At 39.2% G+C, this 21456-nt stretch overlaps 1 protein-coding gene across 3 annotated transcripts; it reads right to left on the minus strand.

Moving 5' to 3' along the window:
- Positions 1-441: 441 nt before the first annotated feature.
- GDAP2 (ganglioside induced differentiation associated protein 2) lies at positions 442-21441 on the minus strand. 3 transcript variants are annotated; one of them, XM_042867360.1, is made up of 14 exons: positions 21358-21441; positions 20244-20491; positions 18644-18783; positions 14458-14611; positions 12895-12983; positions 11293-11369; positions 10188-10347; positions 8423-8573; positions 7542-7618; positions 6141-6217; positions 5125-5264; positions 4510-4564; positions 1600-1743; positions 442-711 (listed from the first exon to the last, which is right to left on the minus strand). In XM_042867360.1, exons 2-14 carry the CDS (start codon positions 20417-20419, stop codon positions 664-666), a joined length of 1488 nt encoding a protein of 495 aa, XP_042723294.1. In that variant the 5' UTR covers positions 20420-20491; positions 21358-21441; the 3' UTR covers positions 442-663. The 3 variants fall into 3 exon arrangements, with proteins under 3 accessions (XP_042723294.1, XP_042723295.1, XP_042723297.1); XM_042867361.1 differs by lacking the exon at positions 21358-21441 and adding an exon at positions 21299-21317; XM_042867363.1 differs by lacking the exon at positions 442-711 and having other exon boundaries at positions 1619-1706.
- Between the last annotated feature and the right edge of the window lie 15 nt (positions 21442-21456).

Here is a 21456-nt window from a genome sequence, read left to right on the forward strand (position 1 = left end):
GGCATCCTGACGTGTCACATCATTCACTGAAGATGGACTGGGACTGTATCAGGCTCCTAGCTCAGTCAGCATTTATGGTACTAAGTGCTGCAGTAATCTTTGCTTGGCTGCAGTGTTCTGTTCAGCCTGCAAACACGGTATTCCCAATTTCAGGTACTTTTGCTGCATCAAAACCAAAGTAATCATCACTAACCAATAGGGAAAGTGACCAGATATGAAAGCATAGAAACCATATAATGAGCAATATGTCAGGCTGGTACTGCACAATATTTGTACAAACCAGTCAAAAACAGGTACAAATACAAATGGATGTGGAAAACTATAATAGTTATAAACACAATCAAATGTTTTTGATGGATCTCCCTGAAAAGAGAAAGTCTGTTCAGGAATAAATGTAACAGCTTCAAAAAAGAAGAAAATAAAATACTGATCCCAAAAAAATCAACTTTTCCATTGGATAAATATATTTGAAATACTTGTACAGTTCACAGTGGCATAAAGTGTTCTGATTGCTTGAGTGCTTGAAAATATCTCATCAGTAAAAAAATACCAGAGCTGGGGAAGGAAAACCCTCTCTCTGAATTCTGTGGGCAAATGCACAGGTTTTGGCAGACATCAGGTCATTGGATCCATGGGAAACCAACAGCATTGCAGGACTGCAGATCACAAGTCAGGGGATGGAGGATACGAAGAATAGTAAGGCCCGTTTTCCTGAAATGAGAATAGAATAAACAGTTTGAACAAAAACCTTCTCCAATACACCTCAGTGTAATGGATGCTAATACAGAGACAAAAACAAAGAGGTACTCCTGACTGCTTCTTCTGTAATACAGTGACCACAATTCACCCAGGACAGGACTGTGTTGATGATCAGAAAAAAACAGGCCTTAGTTTTGCCTTTGTTTTAAACAAGCAACAACAACAAGAAGTCAAAAATTCAGCCACAACTATGATGCAAGGAAGCCAAAAATGCCAGGAGAGCAAGTTATTCAGTTCAAGACAAAGTTGCCTATGCAGCTCTGGCTGTTGCTTTGTAGTTAGAACACAACCTGTTTGAATTGACTTGGGCAGTGGAAATCATATTCATTCCACCATTTGGATAGAGACCTGGGATGGGGAAGAAAGGAGGAAGAACCAATGCTGTGGCAAGGTTCCCTGCTTGATTTCCACTCTTCTTTGCTGCTTCCCCACTCACCCCTGCCATGTACTTGATACATGGCATAGGAAAGAAAAAAAGACAGTTTTTTTTTCTTTTTTTTTTTTTCTTTAAACATAGGTGTAAATTATATAGCGTATGCATGACAAGTTATATATTGTAGACAGGCTCTTAGCATGTTAAGCTACAGTTCTTGGCTGAAGAAACAGAGTCTCTCTCATGCATACAGGAGGCTGAATCCACTGGGAACGAAGTCTGCTTCTTGGTCAAGCCCACTCCTTGGAGTACATACAAAATACAGAACAACTAGGCATTCTCTTTGCTTTCCTCATTCTTAAGATGTGGAAATCAAGCCTTTAAAAGTTTTTGCTGACCAGAACAAGAGACACACAATAAGTACACTTGGGAGCACAGACAGATATTTGCCACATGAAGTCACTCACCCTGGCATCATACTCAAGAACAAAAGGAGGGAGATCAATCTGTTCTGGAGGTATGGCTGTGAATAACTGCTGAAGGCTTTCCACATAGTGGATCTTGTCCTTTAGCCCTGAGACAGTAAAGGTAGTGAAAAACCATGTTGAGACCTGAAGATAAACCCCAAACAAAAACTAATTAAGATGGTGCTGTTTCAAAGCCTTACCATTCAACATAATATTTTTAAAATAGGCTTGAGTTAAAACTGAGGCACTGATATAATTGCAATAACACGACAAGGTCAAACAGAACACACCGTTGTTTCCCAGCAAGCTTTAGAGCTTTAAAGCTAGTGTGTCCAACTCCATACCAGCTCCTCCCTAGCTGCCAATTTAAGTTCCCTATTTTCTACTGTAGAAAACCACAGCGTTAAAAGTATCAACTCTTTTTTTTCCTTCCAGAAAACAGCATAGAACAAATAAAATATGCTGTCTCTCAGTTGGGTCATAACCTTAAGAGAAACTTATTACAATAGGAAAGTTTCATTACAAGAAAAAGGATCTCGTGTGGAAAAAGCTGCAAGTAGTCTGCAACAACTTTTGTATACATTTCTGACAGCCAGAAATGGCTTTTACAATCATTACAGAAAAACAAGAAAAATGGCTTATAATGAAAATGGAGATGAGGATTATGAATATTAATTTGTGTTTCAATTTTAAAACATTCCAAAATCACAATCAAGTTAATAAAATTATGTAAACAATTTCTCTGGGTACGGTTATTCAATAACCACCTACTAATGCTTCACTCATAACACACCAGATTCTAGAAAGCTTTGTTGCGATGAATGGAGAGGTGAGAGAACTCACAAAAAAGATGCCCCAAAGAGCCCTTTATTCACATGTAGACAGCTAGAGCAATAACTTTTATGTACAAGAGTAAAGTGTATAGTATTTCAAGGGTATCTTAACACAAGTTGTCACTCAGCAACAATTGTGGTAACCTAAAAACGAAACATAACAAAATACCCCCCCCCCCAAAAACAAACAAACTGGGAATTGATCCAGTCCATTTGCCCTTCATGAATGAAGGAAAGCTTCTCATGATGAAAGTTAGGAACCCTTCTAGTTAGATGAAGTGACATTTGTTACTGTGGCCAGTTGTGTGATTTCACAGCAAAAATTGTTACTTTCCAAAACCACTCAAGAGAACTGAGTTCCTCACAGACCATAAAAATGCTCACATCAAAGCATAAGCAAAAGGCAGAATTAACCTACAAAAATTGACTGTGTAGGGAATATCCTGCTTCTACTTCTTCATGTTTTTGAGAAATTGCTAAACCCTGCATACTTAACCATGTGTTATAGATAAGCAGTCAGCCTTGGAATATATGTAATTTAAAAGTTTCATATCTAGAAACCAAACAATGTTTCTTGGCATCATGAAGTATGTAAGTACATTCAGAACAATGCTTGTTTTCTAGGGATATGTGAATTTCCAAGTCTCTCTTATCTCTTTTAGCACAGAAATAAACACTGCAACTGTAAAAGACAGCAGCCACTCATTGTTCCAGGATTCAATAGCAGTCACCATCTCCACCAGGACTTTCTGCTGCATATCCTATATCATATTTCATAAGCAGGCTGTCTCTGCAACAGCCAGCAGCAATCCTTCTTGCCTTTCAGTTGAAGAAAATGGCTTGTCAGGATGACACTGACATATCCTTTTATCTCCAGCTGTGCTGCTAGAATTGGGTACAAACCAATTACATTTCCAGCAAGTCAGAGTTCTGCCTTTCTCATCCTCCCTGCTTTCTGCCAACTATCTGCTTCTCCTGTAGATCTGCCGAGTTCCACTGCTTTTCACAAAGGGACCAAAAAACAACAAAAAAAGGCAATGGACTGGTAAACACGACTTCCTATCCTCCAACACAAAACATTTCCCAATCAAATAGAGTTGCATAGGAAGAGAGGAGGGGGGTGAAGTACTGCTGAGAACCTGGAACACGAGCATTTCCCAGCTTCAGCTTTTCCACTCAATTCTGTGAACTTTAGTAATGCTGTTTGTCTGCTCATTCATTTTCTGAAGCATCAGAGCTGGAAGCTCTAATTCTGTACATATCTGAAGTCTGAGTGTAGGGGGAAAACAAATAATAATCCTGACAGAAAATGGAAAATACACTGCTGGGAGGCTGCAATCTCATCTGTGTAAAGACAAGAAGCTCCAAGTCTCACAGTGTCCCAGCTGTACATGCAGAAAAAGAATCTTCAGAAATTCAGCAGTTGAGAACTCCCTGCTGAACATGTAAAAACATATAGTTTTATCACATTTTAATCAATGTTAGCAAAAAAAAAAAAAAAAAAAAAATTGAACAAATACACTTGATGTGAACATGGAGGATCATATTTCTAATCTTTTAATAGGACAAAAATTTTTAGGAAGGGCTGCTGCCTGACACTGAGATCATCTGAAGTAGTCACATAGATGCAAAATACAGAAGAAAGAGCGCCATCTTTTGTTGCCCCACACAGGTCATAGCAAAGGATAGCATCTTACAGTTTGACCAGTTTTTCATCTCCTAAAGGACAGACAGGATTTTTCAGTACTCCATATGACAAAAGTATTATTCCCACTTCCCTTTGCTACTCCACACTCTATAATCCTAAGTAATCTCATTGCTGCTTGACACATTTCTCTGTTAAGGATATAGACAGCAAAATAGGAACAAGACAACTGCACTGCACTGTAGGCTGGAAGACTACAGCTAGATCAAAGGCAGAAATGGATTTCAAATTCTCTTCATGGAGCCAGAAGATAGTGTCTAATTTTGAAAGCCTCTATATAACTTATGTTCCTTACACTACAGTTTTACATGCTACTCTGCCAGTATCCAAATTTTTTTTTTTTTTTTCTTTTCTTTTTACTATATACCTCACCTTTGAACGAAATGTTGGGTGGACAAAATATAATGCCTTCAAATTCCTCTTGTACCTGGTTTAAAGAAAGAAAAACAGCTCTTTAAAAGTGACATCTAATTATGTTCACTGAGACAGCAACTGTCAAAACACAGATCATTTTGCTTAAGTGCCTGTGCTGCCATTTTAAAAAGCTAGATTCTGTATAAGCAAGGGCACATACTAGGACTAAATGCAAAGAGAAAAAATAGAATTATTAGTGTTTTTTATAATAGCCTGTAATCTTTTATGTGGACAGTGAAAGTTACGGACAACTTATGACTGCCAATGTTACCCAAGCCTCTTCCCTCACAACTAGAAACATACTTCTAACGATGTCAGGCTCCAAAAGCTCCACTTCTGGAGAGACAATAAACTCCATACAATTATTTCTGTAACAGCTACAGACAGGAGATGGCAGAGAACAGAGCTTCTTGATTTCAAATATCGTTCTGAGCTGAAAAGTTTAAATATTCCTTCTTCTTGCTTTTGTTACTTAGATCTTTGCCCCAGCTTAACAACTAAATGGGAAAACAGATAAAAGGAATGGCAAACATTTTCACAGAACAGAGGGGTTATTCTCATATTGACACTTACTTGGCATCAACAATATCATAGAGTTTCTTCAAGAAATTAGAATCTAGTTGATTGTAATCATTTGTAAGTGTATGGAAATACACTAGCACATATTCCTTAACTGCAATATGATCCATGACGTGGATGAAATACAGAAGAGCCTGAGATGAAAAAAGAAAAAAGATGGAATTTATTTCTTTGAAAATAATTCCTGCACAGTTGCATTGTATTTTGATATGCTTCTTCTAATTCATTCACAGATCAGAAATTATGAAACTGCATGGCATTCTGTTTGAGCCACAAAAGCAAGGTGAATATTCCAAATCTTTAACTTGACTGCAGTCATTTGAATGTCTTTTTTGATCTACCTGACTTCACAGATGGAGATAAATTCCTGCTGTTTTCATGAAAAACTATTTTCACTTGTTATATTTAACTTTTTGTTTTCCAGTTACAGAAGCAACGTGAGTCTCTTTGAGAAGAAAAATGAGTTCATGTAAGGCATGTCTCTCTGCACACAGTCCAGTTCCTTCTCCAGAAAAGCCATCCCAAAATACATGAAATTATATAGGGACTAAGTTTTGATCTGTTTAGGTAAATATTTTTTAGTTACTTTTTAGGGGTAAGCATCGATCTACACTCTTTCTGGTGACCAGCAATAGAACCCTAGGGAATGACATGAACCTGCAATGGGGAGGTTCAAGCTGGATATCAGGAAAAGGCTCTTTGCCAGGAGAGCAGTCAAACATAGGAACAGGCTCCCCAGGGAAGTAAGGTGGTCATGGCCCTGAGCCTGCCAGAATTCAAGAAGCCTCTGGATGATGCTCTCAGATGTAGGTCTGATTTTTAGGTAGTCCTGTGTGGAGCCAGGAGTTGGACTTGATGATCCTTCTGCATCCCTTCCAACTTGGAGCATTCTATGATTCATTTAAGCCATTTACACATAACACTTCTAGTATTAACTCCAAGTTGCTCTTATAATCTAACTCTCAAAAGTCACATTCAATCTATACAACTTTAGTTTTACAAAGTCTTACTTTTTCCATGTCTATCAATGTTACAGGGATATTTCTTCCAACAACTACCATCACTGTGCGACCACAGTTATCCACACCTACAAGAAAAAAATAACATGATGAAAGATCTCCCAGCCATGTCAGATTCCTAAGCTGTTCCTTTTTTAAACCAGGAAAACACAACTCAGAATTTTCACAATGCCTCCAGTTTCTATCTCAGAAATCAGAAGAAGTATCCTAGAGTTATTTCTCACTATGCCAATCTATGCTGGTCTAGAAAAGGCAGTTGCATCATACCCCAGAAACTTAAGTATCAAGGAATATAATTTTACATCAGTTGTGCACATGACATTTACCTAAATCAAGAAATACCAACCCAAAACACGCCTTGTCTAAGACAAAATAATTAAAAATTAAACAAAGTGAAAGGTATCGCACAGCTTTGGTATTTGTATAAAGATGATAGTAAGCATCTGGAGTTTCAGGAGGCAAAAGCTCTGAGTAGATTTTCTCTGCACAGCCACTGGCTATGTAGACACAACTATGATTTTAAAAGCTTGACTACTTGCTTCTTTCTGTCATGATGCAAAGCAGTACTAAGCCACTAGGACCAGCAAGTTTCACCTTCAAATGTGACACCACCTAAAGAAAAAGAACGAGAACGTACTTCTGCTTCCCGTGCTGCAAGGATCTAGCAGCTAATACTTTCCACCAAACTCATCAGGATGTTCATTCTCTCCCTAATTTCCATATCTACCAAACTCAAGGTTATAAGATATACTTCTCAGGCTACTACGCCACTAGTGCTGTAAGGAGGATGCAGGGAAGAGTGACTCAAATTCAAACTGAGGGAAAAGGAACAAGACTCTTTCTTCAGAGAAACTGCATCAAAAGCTGCTTTGGTTACTGCTCATTCTCTGCATTAATCACTTGAAAGCAACATTCATTTATTTGCAAGAAAATGGGTTATTCAGATCAGGCAACGAATTACCTCACACAGAGCATCTTCTAATTGGCTTAACCTAATGGTACTTATTACATAAAAACTGCTAGCAAGAAAGCATAACTGCAACTCTCTATAATTGTTGCTGAACTGGACACAGAACATTACTTTTTTTTTGTTTGTTTGTTCTTCACATTCCCATTCCCACTGAGTTCATTGTTCCTTTCAGAATGTTACTGGTTACATTCTGCAGGTAAATTTAGAATATGCAAGTATCCTCAGCCTGCTAAAGAGAAGCTTTTTGGGAGTTTACCATACAGAGTTCTAAAGTCAATTAAGAGAGAACGCCTGCTTTACTACAGGGGCACTGACCTAGCTCGATGATACTATATGTTGTACTCATACAGAAAATGTTACATTTTTATTCTGTATTTTTATCCTATGGCAATATACATCAGTCATCAGTACCCTGAATTTACCTGTCTGGTACAAGGCTTTAAGGGAAGCAATGTCAGAGAGGTCTTCAGCTCTTGCTTGACACAGCCAACGATTGTAACTAGAAAAAGAAAAGACATCTGGTCAAATTTACTCCTCCCCCTTTGGCATTAAAAGCCTGAAGTAATATATGGAGAGAAGGACAAAACAAACTCTCTTAACATGGATTTCTGACCAATGGAGCTTCTTTCAAATTGCAAAAGTAGTGTCAGGGAGGGAGGGAAAAAAAAAAAAAGTGCTCACAGACTCATCTAGAGTTTTATTGGGGCACTGAATACGCAACTGCTGGTACACAATACAATTCTTGCAAAGGAGTCTAGAAGTTGTACCCAGCAACCAGAGTCATATATGGGTATTACTTTAGCTTTTGAGTGGTGAACAATTTGACTAGGAATGGCAAACATAATTCCTCAACAGCCTCTAATATTGGATTGGCTTCTTTGAAAGTGGTCGGGTACATTAAGTTTAATGGCAGAAGAGAAAGAAAACAAAAAAACAAGAAGAGAAATAAATGGATACTGCAGCTTTTTCATCTTTCTACTTTGAGACAAAGAGGTAAACTTCTGCTAGCTGCCCAGAGCCTCTGAAGCAAGCAGGCAATACTAAAGCCAGTGACCCCACCACATAGAGTGGTGACAAAGCAGTGACATCATGTGGCAAAAAGCCAAGCCAGCTGTTCCAGTGCACTGGGCATGCCAGTGGATTCAATGGCTTTCCTTTTGCTACCCATTCCATTCAGAACAAAGAAGCTGCTACTGAGACCGAGGGTGAAACCAGACTTAACAGGTAATGAAATGAACACGAAGGTTGGTCCTCTGAACAACTAGCTAACCCAAAACATTCACACAGACAAGGAAATTCTCACTTCCTCTGGTGCTGTTTTTGCAGTGCTGCCTCTGACAGCTGTCCCTGAAGGATGAGGCGTCTCTGTTTATCAACATCTCCCTCCATGCGGGCAAAAGCATGGGAACCAATGAAAGACAAATCTGCCTCCAGCCCCTCTTCATCTGAAGCATCTGCAGTAGAAACAAAGGTAGCATAAAATGTTCAAGCAGCGTATGAAACAGCAGTGCTGCTTCTGAATTGCTGTACCTCAGTGAGCCAACCCATTCATCATGATACACAAAGAACACAATGTACCATGATTATAACACATACTTGAGAACTGCAGACTTAACCTTAAGATGTTGGTTTGTCTGTAAAATAACTTTGCCGGTTGCAATTATCCCCTTGTAACAAAGGGAATGACAGATAACTCTCTCAGAAGGACTCCAAAAATAAGGTCTGGAGAGAGTGATTTAGGTTTACAATTGTCTTAGCTGTCAAAAGAGGAAAAGTAAGCATGCAGAATGACATGTGCTGCAGTTTTATTCAGTTTAGAAGCTCTACTGCAGGAAAGGCTCAGCTCTTCTTTTGCACTGACACTGCTGTAACAGAGGCTGTAGACAAGTTGATAACCTGAGTTTGATTATCTGCTACCTGGCTGTGAGATGAAGTACAACAGCACAGGCTCACTCGCTGCTAACAATATGAGAATGCTTCACTGAACTTGACATCCTCAAGGAAAACTGTTGAGGCTTCTGGTACTGCCTCTCTGGGCAGTTCAGATAATAACTGAGTTTCACAGCTCTAGTACGACATGCTATACTAACAATGGGAAAAAGGCCACAAGATTCCACCACGCATTTGCCCCAATATGTGTTAAACCAAACATTTCATAAGTTGTTAGTCAGTGGTTGAATGTCTCACAGCAATCAGTCAAAGGAGCAAACATCACTAGCCAGAGGTTTAGGTAGAGAGGGGAAAAGAAAACAAACAAGAAACTGCAGTCTGAACAGCCATAGCCACATTATAACTCGTACCACAAACAGGAAAATTAAGTTACTGGTATCCTTTTTGCATACTCAGCTTTATTGCTACCAGCCATGCAAAAGCATAAAACCTTTTAAACTTACTCTGAATTCTCTGCTTTTCATAGCTTAAGGCCTCACTTGAAGTGCAAACTTTTCACAGGACTACTTAATGGGGAAGACATCTAAGTCCATTCACACTGTTTTAATTTTCATCTCTCAACATCCAATCCTGAAACTCAGGCAACCTCTTTACAACTTGAATTCATTCCCTAAGCGTTTGACAATCACTTCTCAAACACCCGGAATTATTTAGTTCCTCTACCTTTTAGAGTTTCTGCTTATTTTCATTAAGTACCAGCGACAACAAAAATCAGATCAAGATGCAGACAACATTTCAAGACATGGTGTGTGAAAATCCATTTACAACAATGCTTATATCAGTCAAGGACTGGTACAATTCTGAAGGGGAAAAAACAGTCCTAACCAACTCGGGAGAAAAATTGCAGAAGGAATGAACACCCTGTCTCTCCCTCCAAAAAAATAAAACAAAACAACAGATTTACCACATCCTCCAGTCACCCTCCACAGCGAAGCAGAAAGCAGAAGCTGCTGCTGTGGAACATGCAAAGCTTACAAGGCAGCTTGACAATTCTTTGTTACAGCTTGTCTTGGATGAGGTGGCATGGGAAGACATCTCTTTGCTTGCTATGCACTTTTTCCTCTTTTTCCCTGACTTTCACACAGAGACCTTATTCCAAAATTCAGTTAAAAACTCACCATCTGGAACACCTGGCTTTTCAGTAATCCTGATCTGCCGTTCCGGTACTACAGGCTCCCCTTCTGCATTACCAATATCTGCAGGGAGGTAAGGCAAGGATTGTATCTCTTCTTCCAAAGATCTTGGAAAATACAGAGGCATCAACTTCTGGTAAGTGGCCTACAAATAAGAAAAATGCGTGAAGGTCCACCACGCATCCTTACTCTTCAGACATATAACACCTGCCCTTATAGCAGGGAGCTTCTCTGAGGTCTGGAGGCAAACCACTGCTTCTCTGGATAGCTTAATTTGGGCTGCTACTTGGCAATAAAAGCAGATAGCCTTTCTTAAAGTTAATTTTTCTTTTTTCTTTTTCTTTTTTTTTTTTTGCCACACTGAGAAGATCCTGCTTTGAAGTCATGAACTCAGGTAGGAAGTAGGTAATTCAGTTTTGTAATGAATTTACATGGATGACAGAGTCAAAGAATGCTTAGATTAAAGTTGGTCGCTACAAATCCCCATTAAGTTATTTATTTTCTTCATCCAGAGGAAACATAATATGAATGGTGCTGGTGTTCTCCACAGGAACAACCACTAGCAAGTCTGATATATATTGAGAAATCAATATTCAAAGTGTTATCACCTATCTGAAAACAAGTCAAGAAATATCAAGGTTGTTACTTCAACAAGCCAGCAAGCAATGTTTAAGGTGTTTGTATGTGATTTGTGGGTGAGTTATACTGGAAACCAGGGCAATCTTTTAAAAGCACAAGACAAAAACACTGTATAAGGTGCAAGCTTTGCACAAGAAATCTGTGTTCTAGCTGCTGGAACACATTCAACACAAGTATGTACTATAAACTCTAATACGACTCCTGTTCATAGCTCAGGAACAGGCAAGCCAGAAATGGAGAGACTGAACATGGTGACTTCTAGAAATACAAGCAGTGCTGGATAAGATGCTATGCTGGCAGGAAACAGAAGGATGCTGTACAACCAGAGTCTAAGTGAGACAGGATGATTTGTAGTGGGAGTCCCAGTCCAAAACTGTGTGGGAGTTGATTCTGCTGCAGAGAAGATCACGCGTGCCTATGAATTTTGATGGAATGAACTTCAAGAAAATACCTCTTCAAGCTCAGAGACTGCAAACACAACCTTCTCCAGAGTCTCCCCATGAACCTCCAGGAACCTTCTAACTGTGCCTGCAAGGAAGAACGAATGTAGTTAGAAGAACACATTTACACATATGACCACAAGCAAGGCAAATCAGTGGAGTGCAGAATAGAGAGAGACATCTCCCCTCTTATACAAAGTAGCATCACGGGCAGCACACAAACATGGATTAAGTGGTGGTTTAACAAGAAATGGGGCATATCGCAAATTCCATCCTCATTCTCTCCTGCTTCTCACTTTAGAGATGGATATGAAAATTAAAGAATCTGTGATTTTAGCTTACTGGGTACACTTCAATTTGTTGAACACGAACCAAGCACCCTGCAAAAACCAAGCCAAATCCTTCCTTTGGAGAAGGACTTTTGAGTTCTAAGCAAGTTGCCAAAACCAGACGTCCCTAGAACAAGTCACGGTTCCCTCAGTTACCATAGAAGCAGCTTGACAGCAAGCCATATAGAAGTTGGTACAAAGCAAAATCAGACACACAAAAACTCAAGGGTCAGCTATGCTAAAGAAGCATACAAAAGTTATAAATGGAATGCAGACAGAAGGAGCAGGCCAATAGAAATCAAAAAGGCAGAAAAGTAAGAAATAAGCAAATACATAATACTCTTCTCAAAGAATGCAAAAACACACAAAGTCATTTCAGCCAAGGACTTTTTGTTTGTTTGTTTCTAGTAACCTCCATTTTTTAATTTCATATTGATATACTTGAACCCAAACTTGAATTTTTTTTAATCCACAAAAATTTATTCTAATAAGTTCCATACAACAAATGATGCAATTATAAAAAAAAACAAAACCAAAACCATTTCTCCTTGTTTTTTTCTCAATATGGTTCATATTAGCATCCTTTTAGAGTTCCTAGTTCTCAGTTTGAGAGACAGCAAACAGCTGATTCCTATGCACCGTTTTCATTCCACTTGTGAGCTTACAGATACACCCATCAGTTTCAATGTATTGCAGACTGAAGATGACTAGCCTTTGCTATTCCTTGCCTTTGCCTACTCTTGTTGACCTCTTCTGAGCTTCTAGTTTTTCCTCCAACACACAACTTCAGAAGTGGATAAACCACACATTTCTAGCATAACGTCCTTTGTTTTGTTCTGCCTTGCTTAGCTTGTTCCTTTGAACTCTGTTAAGCTGATGTTTGCAGAAATCACTACAGCCTCAAGGTTTAGCTCTCCAGCATTAGCCCATCGTGTGAAGGCAGAGCCATACAAGGATAGACAGTGGACACTTTTTTTTTTTTTTAAATTACAAGCAAGCTCATCTTACACTTCAGCATCTTTTTCAGCTCAGTAATGAACACATCGAACAGTAGAAGTTCCAACAAGAATTCTCACAGATGCTTACTGACAACCTCTCAGAGAAAGCTCATTTGTTTTTATCCTCCATTTCTGTTCACCCATCTAAAGCTTGCCTCTTTATATCCTCCTCTAACACATCACAGTCCCCTAAAAAAGAACCTTTCCTGAATCAACACCAGGCTGCAGAGATGAGCAATCTATTGAATACTACCAGTGAATTTATGTCACTTTCCAACAGACTTACGCAGTGCTATGTGGGTGGCATCCTCCAAGGGGTAGCATCTTTTCAATGAATTAATGACACAAAATCCTACAGAGCACATTGCCTGTTCCCTGAAATCCAGAAAGAGAAATAAATAAATAGAAGCATCATCTACGGTCAGATGGAAACAAAGCTTCACCAATCTAGTAGATAACACCAGTATTTATTCCCTGCCTCTGTGTAGTAGTAATGTCCTTTAGGTTTGCTCAGAAGAATTTTTTACCTGGAAAGATACATGCCTACCATCATTAAGCAGAAACTGAGAGAACCATTAATGATTCCACACCATTTTCCCTCATGTTTGTTCTCAGTTTCTTCTTCTACCTCAGCTACACTGTTTCTGCATTTTCTCACATCCTGAATGAGAAAATTCTTCCATCAGCTTCCCTGTAATCTTTTCCAAAACTTTCCTTCCTGCATAGGATTGACAGTAAGGGAAAGAAAGGAGAAAAAAAACAAAAACAAAAAACAACAAAACCAGTGCTCTTCACTGCAAATACCCTATTCCCTAACCTGACCTTGTATGTATTTTTTTGGGGGGTCAGTAGTCCAGACTCTGACTGAAATGGCTTACTTGGTCATAGCTATGATTTGACAATCATTGGCATGGAGTGACATATACTTTAAGAAAAGCAAGAACAGGAAAGTGCCACACTGTTTGAAAAGGAAAGCAAAGGTGCAGTCAACAGTCAGAGGAGTTTGAACTAGCTCAGAGCTGGTAGACAACAATTCCATAAACGTCAGAAGTTACTCTAGATAATAGAAGGACTAAAAGGCACTCAAATTAGTAAGCAGAATTATCAATACTTCTTCATTATTCATAGAATGCTCAAATCCAGTTCTGACTTTGCTCATCAATTTTAAGGCAAAGACAAGCAAACAAAACCCAATAATAACAATATACACTAGAAACTTTAGCTGTAATCTGGATTACAAAACACTTACTACTGCGCTGTAACACACAAGTCAGACTTGGGTGAACAGATCTTCCCAACCCTACATAGATATAAAGTATATTTCCTGACACTGCTTTTGTTCAAGTTTTGTTCTTTTTTTTTTTTAAATGATGGCTATCATTACAACAGCCATCATGGGAGAAGAACAGAACACAGAAAAGCAGAAACCGTAAAGATGAACTGTTAGGTAAGAGGAAGTAGAAAACACCATAGATGAAAGAGAGGAAGAATTACAAACTCACCTGCAGCAAATATTGATTTAGAAATAACCTTGCACCCTGACGCAGAATTGCAGCTACAGTATGAAAGCAGACAGGCCAAACATATGCACTGTTGAAGCAGTCAGATGTGCCTGTGGGTACGTTCACATGGCTGCACAAAGACACAAGAAGCTGCTGCCTGACCAAATTCTTTTAAACCTTTTTGGCAGCACGGAGCCCAGCACAATTATTTACTTCTCCTCAGAATGGAGGAACACTGCACCGCTCTAACTACACGGCTTCAAGACTTGAACCAGCTCAGATCTCTGTGTAGACCAAAGCATAAGGAGAAAAAGATGTGCCATGGATGGCTGCTGCTATATGCTTACTTTGCAAGTTGCAGGACATTCCGGTAGCAGCTGTACAGAGAACTCTCAGCTGCTGTACGATAACGACTTTTGTATTTGGGTCCAACTGTGTGAATGATGAAGCGTGCAGCCAAATTAAATCCTTTGGTGAGTTTAGCTTCTCCTGTCCTGCATCCTGGGAAAAAAACAAACAAACAAACAAGGATTCGCACCAATGTCATGAAAAGAAAGTCAGAAGTATTCAAGCTCTTGACTTACTCTAGAATCAGACAAGTTTCATCTTCTCATGTAAAAATCAGTACTTTTTGCTATCGAATATTAAGGCTAGTGCTCTCTCTCTCTCCCAAAGCAGCTGCTTAAAACTACCTAGTCATGCTGAATAGGTAAGAGCTCTGCTGATTCCTCCTGATTTTCAAAACTATACATATAAAGACAAACCATAAATTGCTGGAAGTGCTGTCTTGAGTGCTTACTATGCTACATAGAGAACACCAACACAAGTATCCTTCAGAATTTAACTATTTGGATTTCAGAGACTGCTTTAAGGAGCTTTGCAGTCTTTTTATCCAAAATAAATCTTTACAGCTGCTGGCAAACCTTCCTGAAAACAGAAAAAGACTGAGCTCACATTTCACCTACGCTCCCAGAACAAGGTTACATTCATTGTTTTGCTAATTTCTTAGTGTCCACAAGGCAAAAGTATGATTCTCAAAGGAGATCATACCTTTCTTGACAGACCAGATGTCTAACCTGAAGGCAACCAAGTTAAAACAACACATTTAATCTACTTCCCGCACCCTCCAGTTACATACTCTAGTAGCATTTTCTACATGCTAGCACACACCTTTACCTCACTTTAGTTTACATTTCTCTTTGGCAGGTCTCTGCAATTTAGTCCTATGTAACTCCTGCAGTCTTTTGTTAGGAAATCAGTTTATCAGAATCCTTAAAGACATCCACAGGCCCTTGTTCTTTATTCACTCTGTCAAGACATTTTGGGTCAAAAAAAAATAAAAAAATAAAAAAATCCAGGAACTGCTGTGGTGCTTGAAGTCTGTCTTTCCTTTAAGAAATGCACCTGGAAGAATAGTCTGCTAACTTTCCCCCTTCTTCAACTAAGTCACTTCACATGAAATCAAGCCTACTGTGGTTTTGAACAGATGAAGTACTCCTTTCAGTCCTCTTTCCCTGCCCTCAAGGGGGAGCATTTCCCACCTTCTTTCTTTTGCTTGTACAGCTGCACTGAGCCACTTAAGCTTTCAGGCCTGACTGAAAATGAATCTTTTCACTGGATTAGTTTTTAACCTGATCTTATAGATTGCTATTGCCCATGAAAAAGAATGAAATATGAACAAGTGGCTAGGACAACCCTTCTTTTAGCAGAACTGCTATAGCTTGGCTCAAGTCAATTAGGAAGCTTCATGCTGAACAAGAATGCTTACCTCTTCTCCTTCTCCACTGTATTTGTTATGGTGCTCAGGCTGTATCACAGCATTGAAAAGCATATTTTATGGCAAGATGTGTTTCAGATTGAGAATCTTACTGAAGACTTACAGCACGCCTTCTTAACAGCAACAACACATTTCCTTTACGCTAACTCTTCATGAACTTCTTTTAATCTTACAAATCATGTCATTATTTTTACAGATGTCCACTTTGTTTCTTCTGGATTAAGAAGGAAGAATACAACAGCATACCAAGCATATATTTCAAACTACTGCACATCCTTTGAAATGCTTCAACTCAGGAGAGCACAACTAGATACATTCAAGGTGGGAAAATTAGTTGATAAAATCAAAGGAGTAAATGTATCAAATATCAAGCTATTTTCTCCTATGAAGACAGGTTGAAGGAGCTCCAATTGTTCATCCTGAAGAAAATAATGTTCCAGGGAAACCTTACAGAAGTGTTTCAGTTCCTAAGAAGGCCTATAAGAAAACTGGAGAGAGACTCTATCAAGTGACAGGACAAAGGGTTAATTGGCTTTAAACTAAAAAAGGGAAGACTTCAGTTAGTTGTTATGCTAAAATTCTTCACAACAAGGGTGATGAGGAACTGGAACAGGCTGCCTGGAGAAGCCAACCCTAGAGGTGTTCAAGGCCAGATGGGTCTCTGGGTGGCCTGGTCTAGAGAGAGGTGTCCCCGTCCATGGCAGGGGGATGGAATCAGATCATCTTTAAGGTCCCTTCCAACCCAAAATATTTTGTGATTCTATTCCTTCTCTTTGGTCCATTGAAGTCACACAAACTCAAAGGAGCAACCCAAGACCTGTAATAAAAATCATTTGAAGTATTTTCTCTTTTAGAAAAGAATGAAGCAAGCCTGAGGTACAGCTCTGAACTCGGGAGGGAAACTAATACATTCAGACAACTAGATGCAGAATCAGTTATTTCTAACTACACTGACATCACACTTAGTGCTTCCCAACGCTTTCTATGTAGAGAGCTCTACAAAATTTACAAAACTAAATTAAGCAGCAAGTGTAATTCCTGTTTTAACATATGGAGAGAGGTGAGCCAGTAGTGACTTACGCAAGATCAAGGTTTGGGAAATCTTATTGTTTACCTGGTGATATTTCAAACACTACAGCAGCCTCTTGTACTTTGGAATGTTAGAGTGGAGAAAATGCATGCAGTGGAAAAAAAGCCACACTGGAATTGGAAGATTACTAGGATTTGCTATTACAGAAGGTCTTTATTAGACTGCAACAAGCATGCGTGGATAGGAAAGCATATATCAATAGCAGTTCACATGCAAGTCTGAGCCCTTGGCTATAGTATTTCTTTGTTAATTGAAACTACACTGTTCCCAGGAACACAGAAGTTTTAAAGAAAGCACAATTCTTCAAAAGTCAGCATATCACATGCTTTAAAAATCATGATTTTCCTTGGACTGTATGAAATATATATAAATATGTATATGAAAGAGAGAGAATTAGGAATAACTGAGCTGAAAATCACCACTACACTCATTCTACAGCTTTAGACTAAAACCCATGCATTTTCACTTCTTATCAAGAACAATCTATGGAAGAAAAAAAAAAAAAAAAGGAAAGAAAGAAAAAAAGAGCACAAAAAGGAAGTTGAGTTGATGAATGATTAACTAGGTTCTTATCCAAGGCCCCTTCTGTTTCTGCTACTGTTAAACTCATATTAAAGAGTCCATAACAAAGTCATAATCTAGCTTCTCTTTCTTCTCCCACACAACATGCCAATCAGTATACTGTCAGAAAAGAATTCATTTCTGAAAGGATTCCATCTCAAGACTGAAGGAAAACCATCAAAAACAGAGAAATAAATCTGTAGCATGCATTAAAGAGTGCAGACACTCTTTAAACCACATATGGTTCAGGATGGCAAAAGGAATTTAAGGAACTAAGCCCAATTTTTACAGAGAACTTCCTATAGAGCTGAAAGTCCTTGAATTTTAAGGCCTCTTTGAAACCTTGTCCCTCCCATCCCACCTCATAATGAACTAAAAGAAGCCCAAGTTTATTTCAGAAGAATGAATATATGTAGCAGGATTCTAACAGGATCCAATAGAGTAATCAGTATCACTCAGGAATCAGTCTGGTCTCAAAATTCAGCTCAGTACCATACTTCTGAGCAACCTTAATTTTAACTGCAACCTGTATTAGACTCTGGTATGACCTTGGATAACTATAAACTCTTGATTCCTCACACAAAACAAAAACAAAACCCAAACACTCATTTTTATTTATAGGCATTGAGAATAAATTACTTCCTGAAAGATAGGAAGAGAAAGGATACACTGCCTGTTTTGAAACTCACTCAATTCCTGCAATGGCAAACTTAAATTTATTTCTTCCACTCACCAAGCAGATACACACTGAGCAGGGCAAGAACAAAACCTGAAGCTATGTAAGACAGGTTCCAACTACAGTAAAAGCTCAGATGAGCAAGCCATTCCAAGTAGCTTCAAATAATAATGGGAATTCTTGTAACACAAAGTATGTGCTCTGCAACTTGCAGGCCTGTCAAAAGTTTTCAATGATCTGTAATTTGAATGACAAAAGTGGAGGAGTATATGTGAGTCTATCTTCCTCTCTTTATTTCACCTTAATAACAGACACCAGGGAAAAAAAGGAAAAAGCTGCATCCTGATTTTAGTTCATGCCCAAATAGCGATTCCTCAAACTATGCAAGGACTGCAGATTTCAGAAGAAAAGCCATCTTGTGCTACTTACCCTTGAGCTTCTGAAGTTCATCCTTCAGGTCAGGCCCAGCATGCATGAAAATACTTTCAGATACTGGGTTCTTATCGGTGAGAGACTCGTTACTTGTATTCACTATGGCTGTACAGTTCAGTAACGCTACGTCTCCTTTCCTGAGGAAACAGTTCATTGCAGGTTACATGTCAGATTAAGCAGCATATTCTCAAATGAGCATTTCCTTGTTTGTCTGTGATATGTTAAAGCATTAGCAATATCCCACAGAGTGTAGTGTACCCTGATGTGCTCACCATGCAGAATCATCCTTTGTCACTGATAGAGACTGACTGCACATGATCCTTCATTTCCTTGAAAATTCTTAACTTTAATAGTAAACTTAGGGATATACACATAAAACAGTGTTGTAGTTGTGTGTGTAGGCTGGTTTAGTCAGCAGAACATGCAAAGCAGCATAGAATGTAATATGTTCCAAAAGTGGGACATATGGTCTCATATCTTAGAGATAAGATGACAGTCCACATGGCGTATTATTTCCTAAGTGTTAACAAATATTTCTATCTGCTTTTTTTGTTGGTCTGCAGGAACATTATCCAGGGCACCTCACTGCTGGTCTTCCTCAGTAAAGATCTCATGTAACATTGCAACTAGTAAAGTATTCATTGCTTTTGTTCCAAAATTGTGAACTCACTATGTGATCATGTTGACACTGCTGAATAAGGGTCAGACAAGCAGAAGATAAACAATGCAGAGATCCATGCAAGAAGATGGAACAGCAGAACTCTGACCTGCTTTTTGTCACAGAAATAGTCATTACGGATTTTGGAATCAAAGAGCATAGGAAGGGAAACAATCCCCACGCACAGGAAGAGATTCAAACGACAGTTCAAAGTGCACAAGCTTATTTTACCCAAATCCAAGTCACAGCAGATGTTTAGCTTTTAGTTTTTCTTATTTCTTTGATTGGTTCAGGAAATCCACAAACAGCCTTATTTCCTACATGCATGAACCGGGAAAGAGGCTGATCCCTGAATCTGCACCCTGAAAAATCCTCTGTTTATACTGCTTAACAGAGTTACTCATCTAGAGAGTAGGTTTGAGTATCTGATACAGAGGAAAGAAAAACTGATGGAGCAGGTTCACCTTAGCACACGAAAGTGGTAGAAAACGCATGGAGACAGGAAGATAGAGAACGGAGAGAGGAAGGAAAACAAAAAAATGGACCAAGCAAACCACATAAAAGAACCACATAAAAAATACTGATAAAGCCAGCAAAGGAAAGGAAAAAAAAACACGTAGACAACAAGCGTACATATTTTAAATAAATTTTAAAAGGTATCAGCATCTGGCTAGGTTTTATTATTAAAAACCCAGTATGGCAGCAGGAAGTATAATTTTGGTCTGCTGCATCAAGGAATGCCTATGAACATGTAATTTACAACATAGAGCATAGCAAACATCAGATTTGCAGATTTCCAGTGAACAAAAAAAATATTTTCCTCTCAGATCTGTAATGCTTGTTTCAAGAAAGGAGGGCTTGAAAGCTTTTTTTCTATAGCACTGTAGGAAGCAGTAAATGGAGAAGTGATGGCAGACACTAGAGCCATATGGAACTTACCACAAGACAATTTTTGCATTGAGGTCTTTCCTGTATGGAAAGGGTGACCTAACATCGACTTGAGCTTTTTCAACAGGATTTTGGTAAGAATCCACCTGGGTAGCCTCACGGACATTACTCCAGCCTGGCAGACTGTCAATATCCACAAACTGGGAAGGAGCACCCAAGGGATCCATGGAATGGAAGGAACAACTTCTTTTCTCCTCTTAACTTGTCACACTCCAATTCTCAATGGAGTCTTCCGGATGCTTAAGGGAAGGAAATCAAACCAGGTCACCAGCTGTTAACAAAATGCAATTCCCGTGCAGACCACAACACAACTACAACTAACAGAATTATCTCCAACTCAGCTTCTCTTCCTTCCTAGTTTGGTCAGCTGTATTACAAAGGACAAGGCAAATATTTTTTTTTTTAAGCAGTGCATGACAAAAAACACCTTCTCTATTTACCTGGTCCAACTGATTCGCGATCTCTTATTCTGAAAATGCAGAAAGCACATTCCCAAGCCTAGAAAGGACTATTTATTCCTATAAAGAAGCAAATTTACTGCAGGGTGTGCATGACTATTCCTTAGAACAGGCTTAGGGTCATGCTTAAAAACAAACACAAAAGAATACAAGTGTCTGCTCCCTCCACCTCTGCCCAACCATCAAGAAAACTCCACCAAACCCCAAACACCTCTAACAAGAAAAAAAGAAATCTAGCATCAAAACACAACAGGAAAGGCCATCTGACCTTTTTTTTTTTTTTTTTTTTTGGAAGGTCAGCAATAACCCGGGTTGCTGGATGAAGACCCGAGCTCTGCACAGCTACGAGCAGGTAACACCGGGCTGCTACACTTCTGCAGAACCTGGATAGCGAATGAAAGCCACCCCGACACAGCTTCAGCCTGCCGCACAGGCACCTCTTATTCACGATCTTCCATCCGTAACAGCTTTGGCAAAGCAGCGCCCGCATAATGACAGTTCCAAAACAGGAACAAGAGAACATATTTCAATAAGAAATAAAAGAAATAAAAAATAATAATAAAAAAATACCCTCGAAGCAGACCCCACCTCCAACCCGAACGCAGGCTGTAAGCAGCAAAGACAAGCCAATCACGCCGCCGACTCACCCGCGGGCCGCGCCGCGCCCGCACGGCCTGAGCCTGCAATCCACCGCCGCTTCGCCGACATCACCCAGAAAAGCGGAGCGGCCGCCCAGCGTTTCCGCT

This window comes from Lagopus leucura, unplaced genomic scaffold (assembly GCF_019238085.1).
Source record: "Lagopus leucura isolate 7727_CA_CO unplaced genomic scaffold, USGS_WTPT01 Super-Scaffold_100001, whole genome shotgun sequence".
Classification (NCBI taxonomy): domain Eukaryota; kingdom Metazoa; phylum Chordata; class Aves; order Galliformes; family Phasianidae; genus Lagopus; species Lagopus leucura.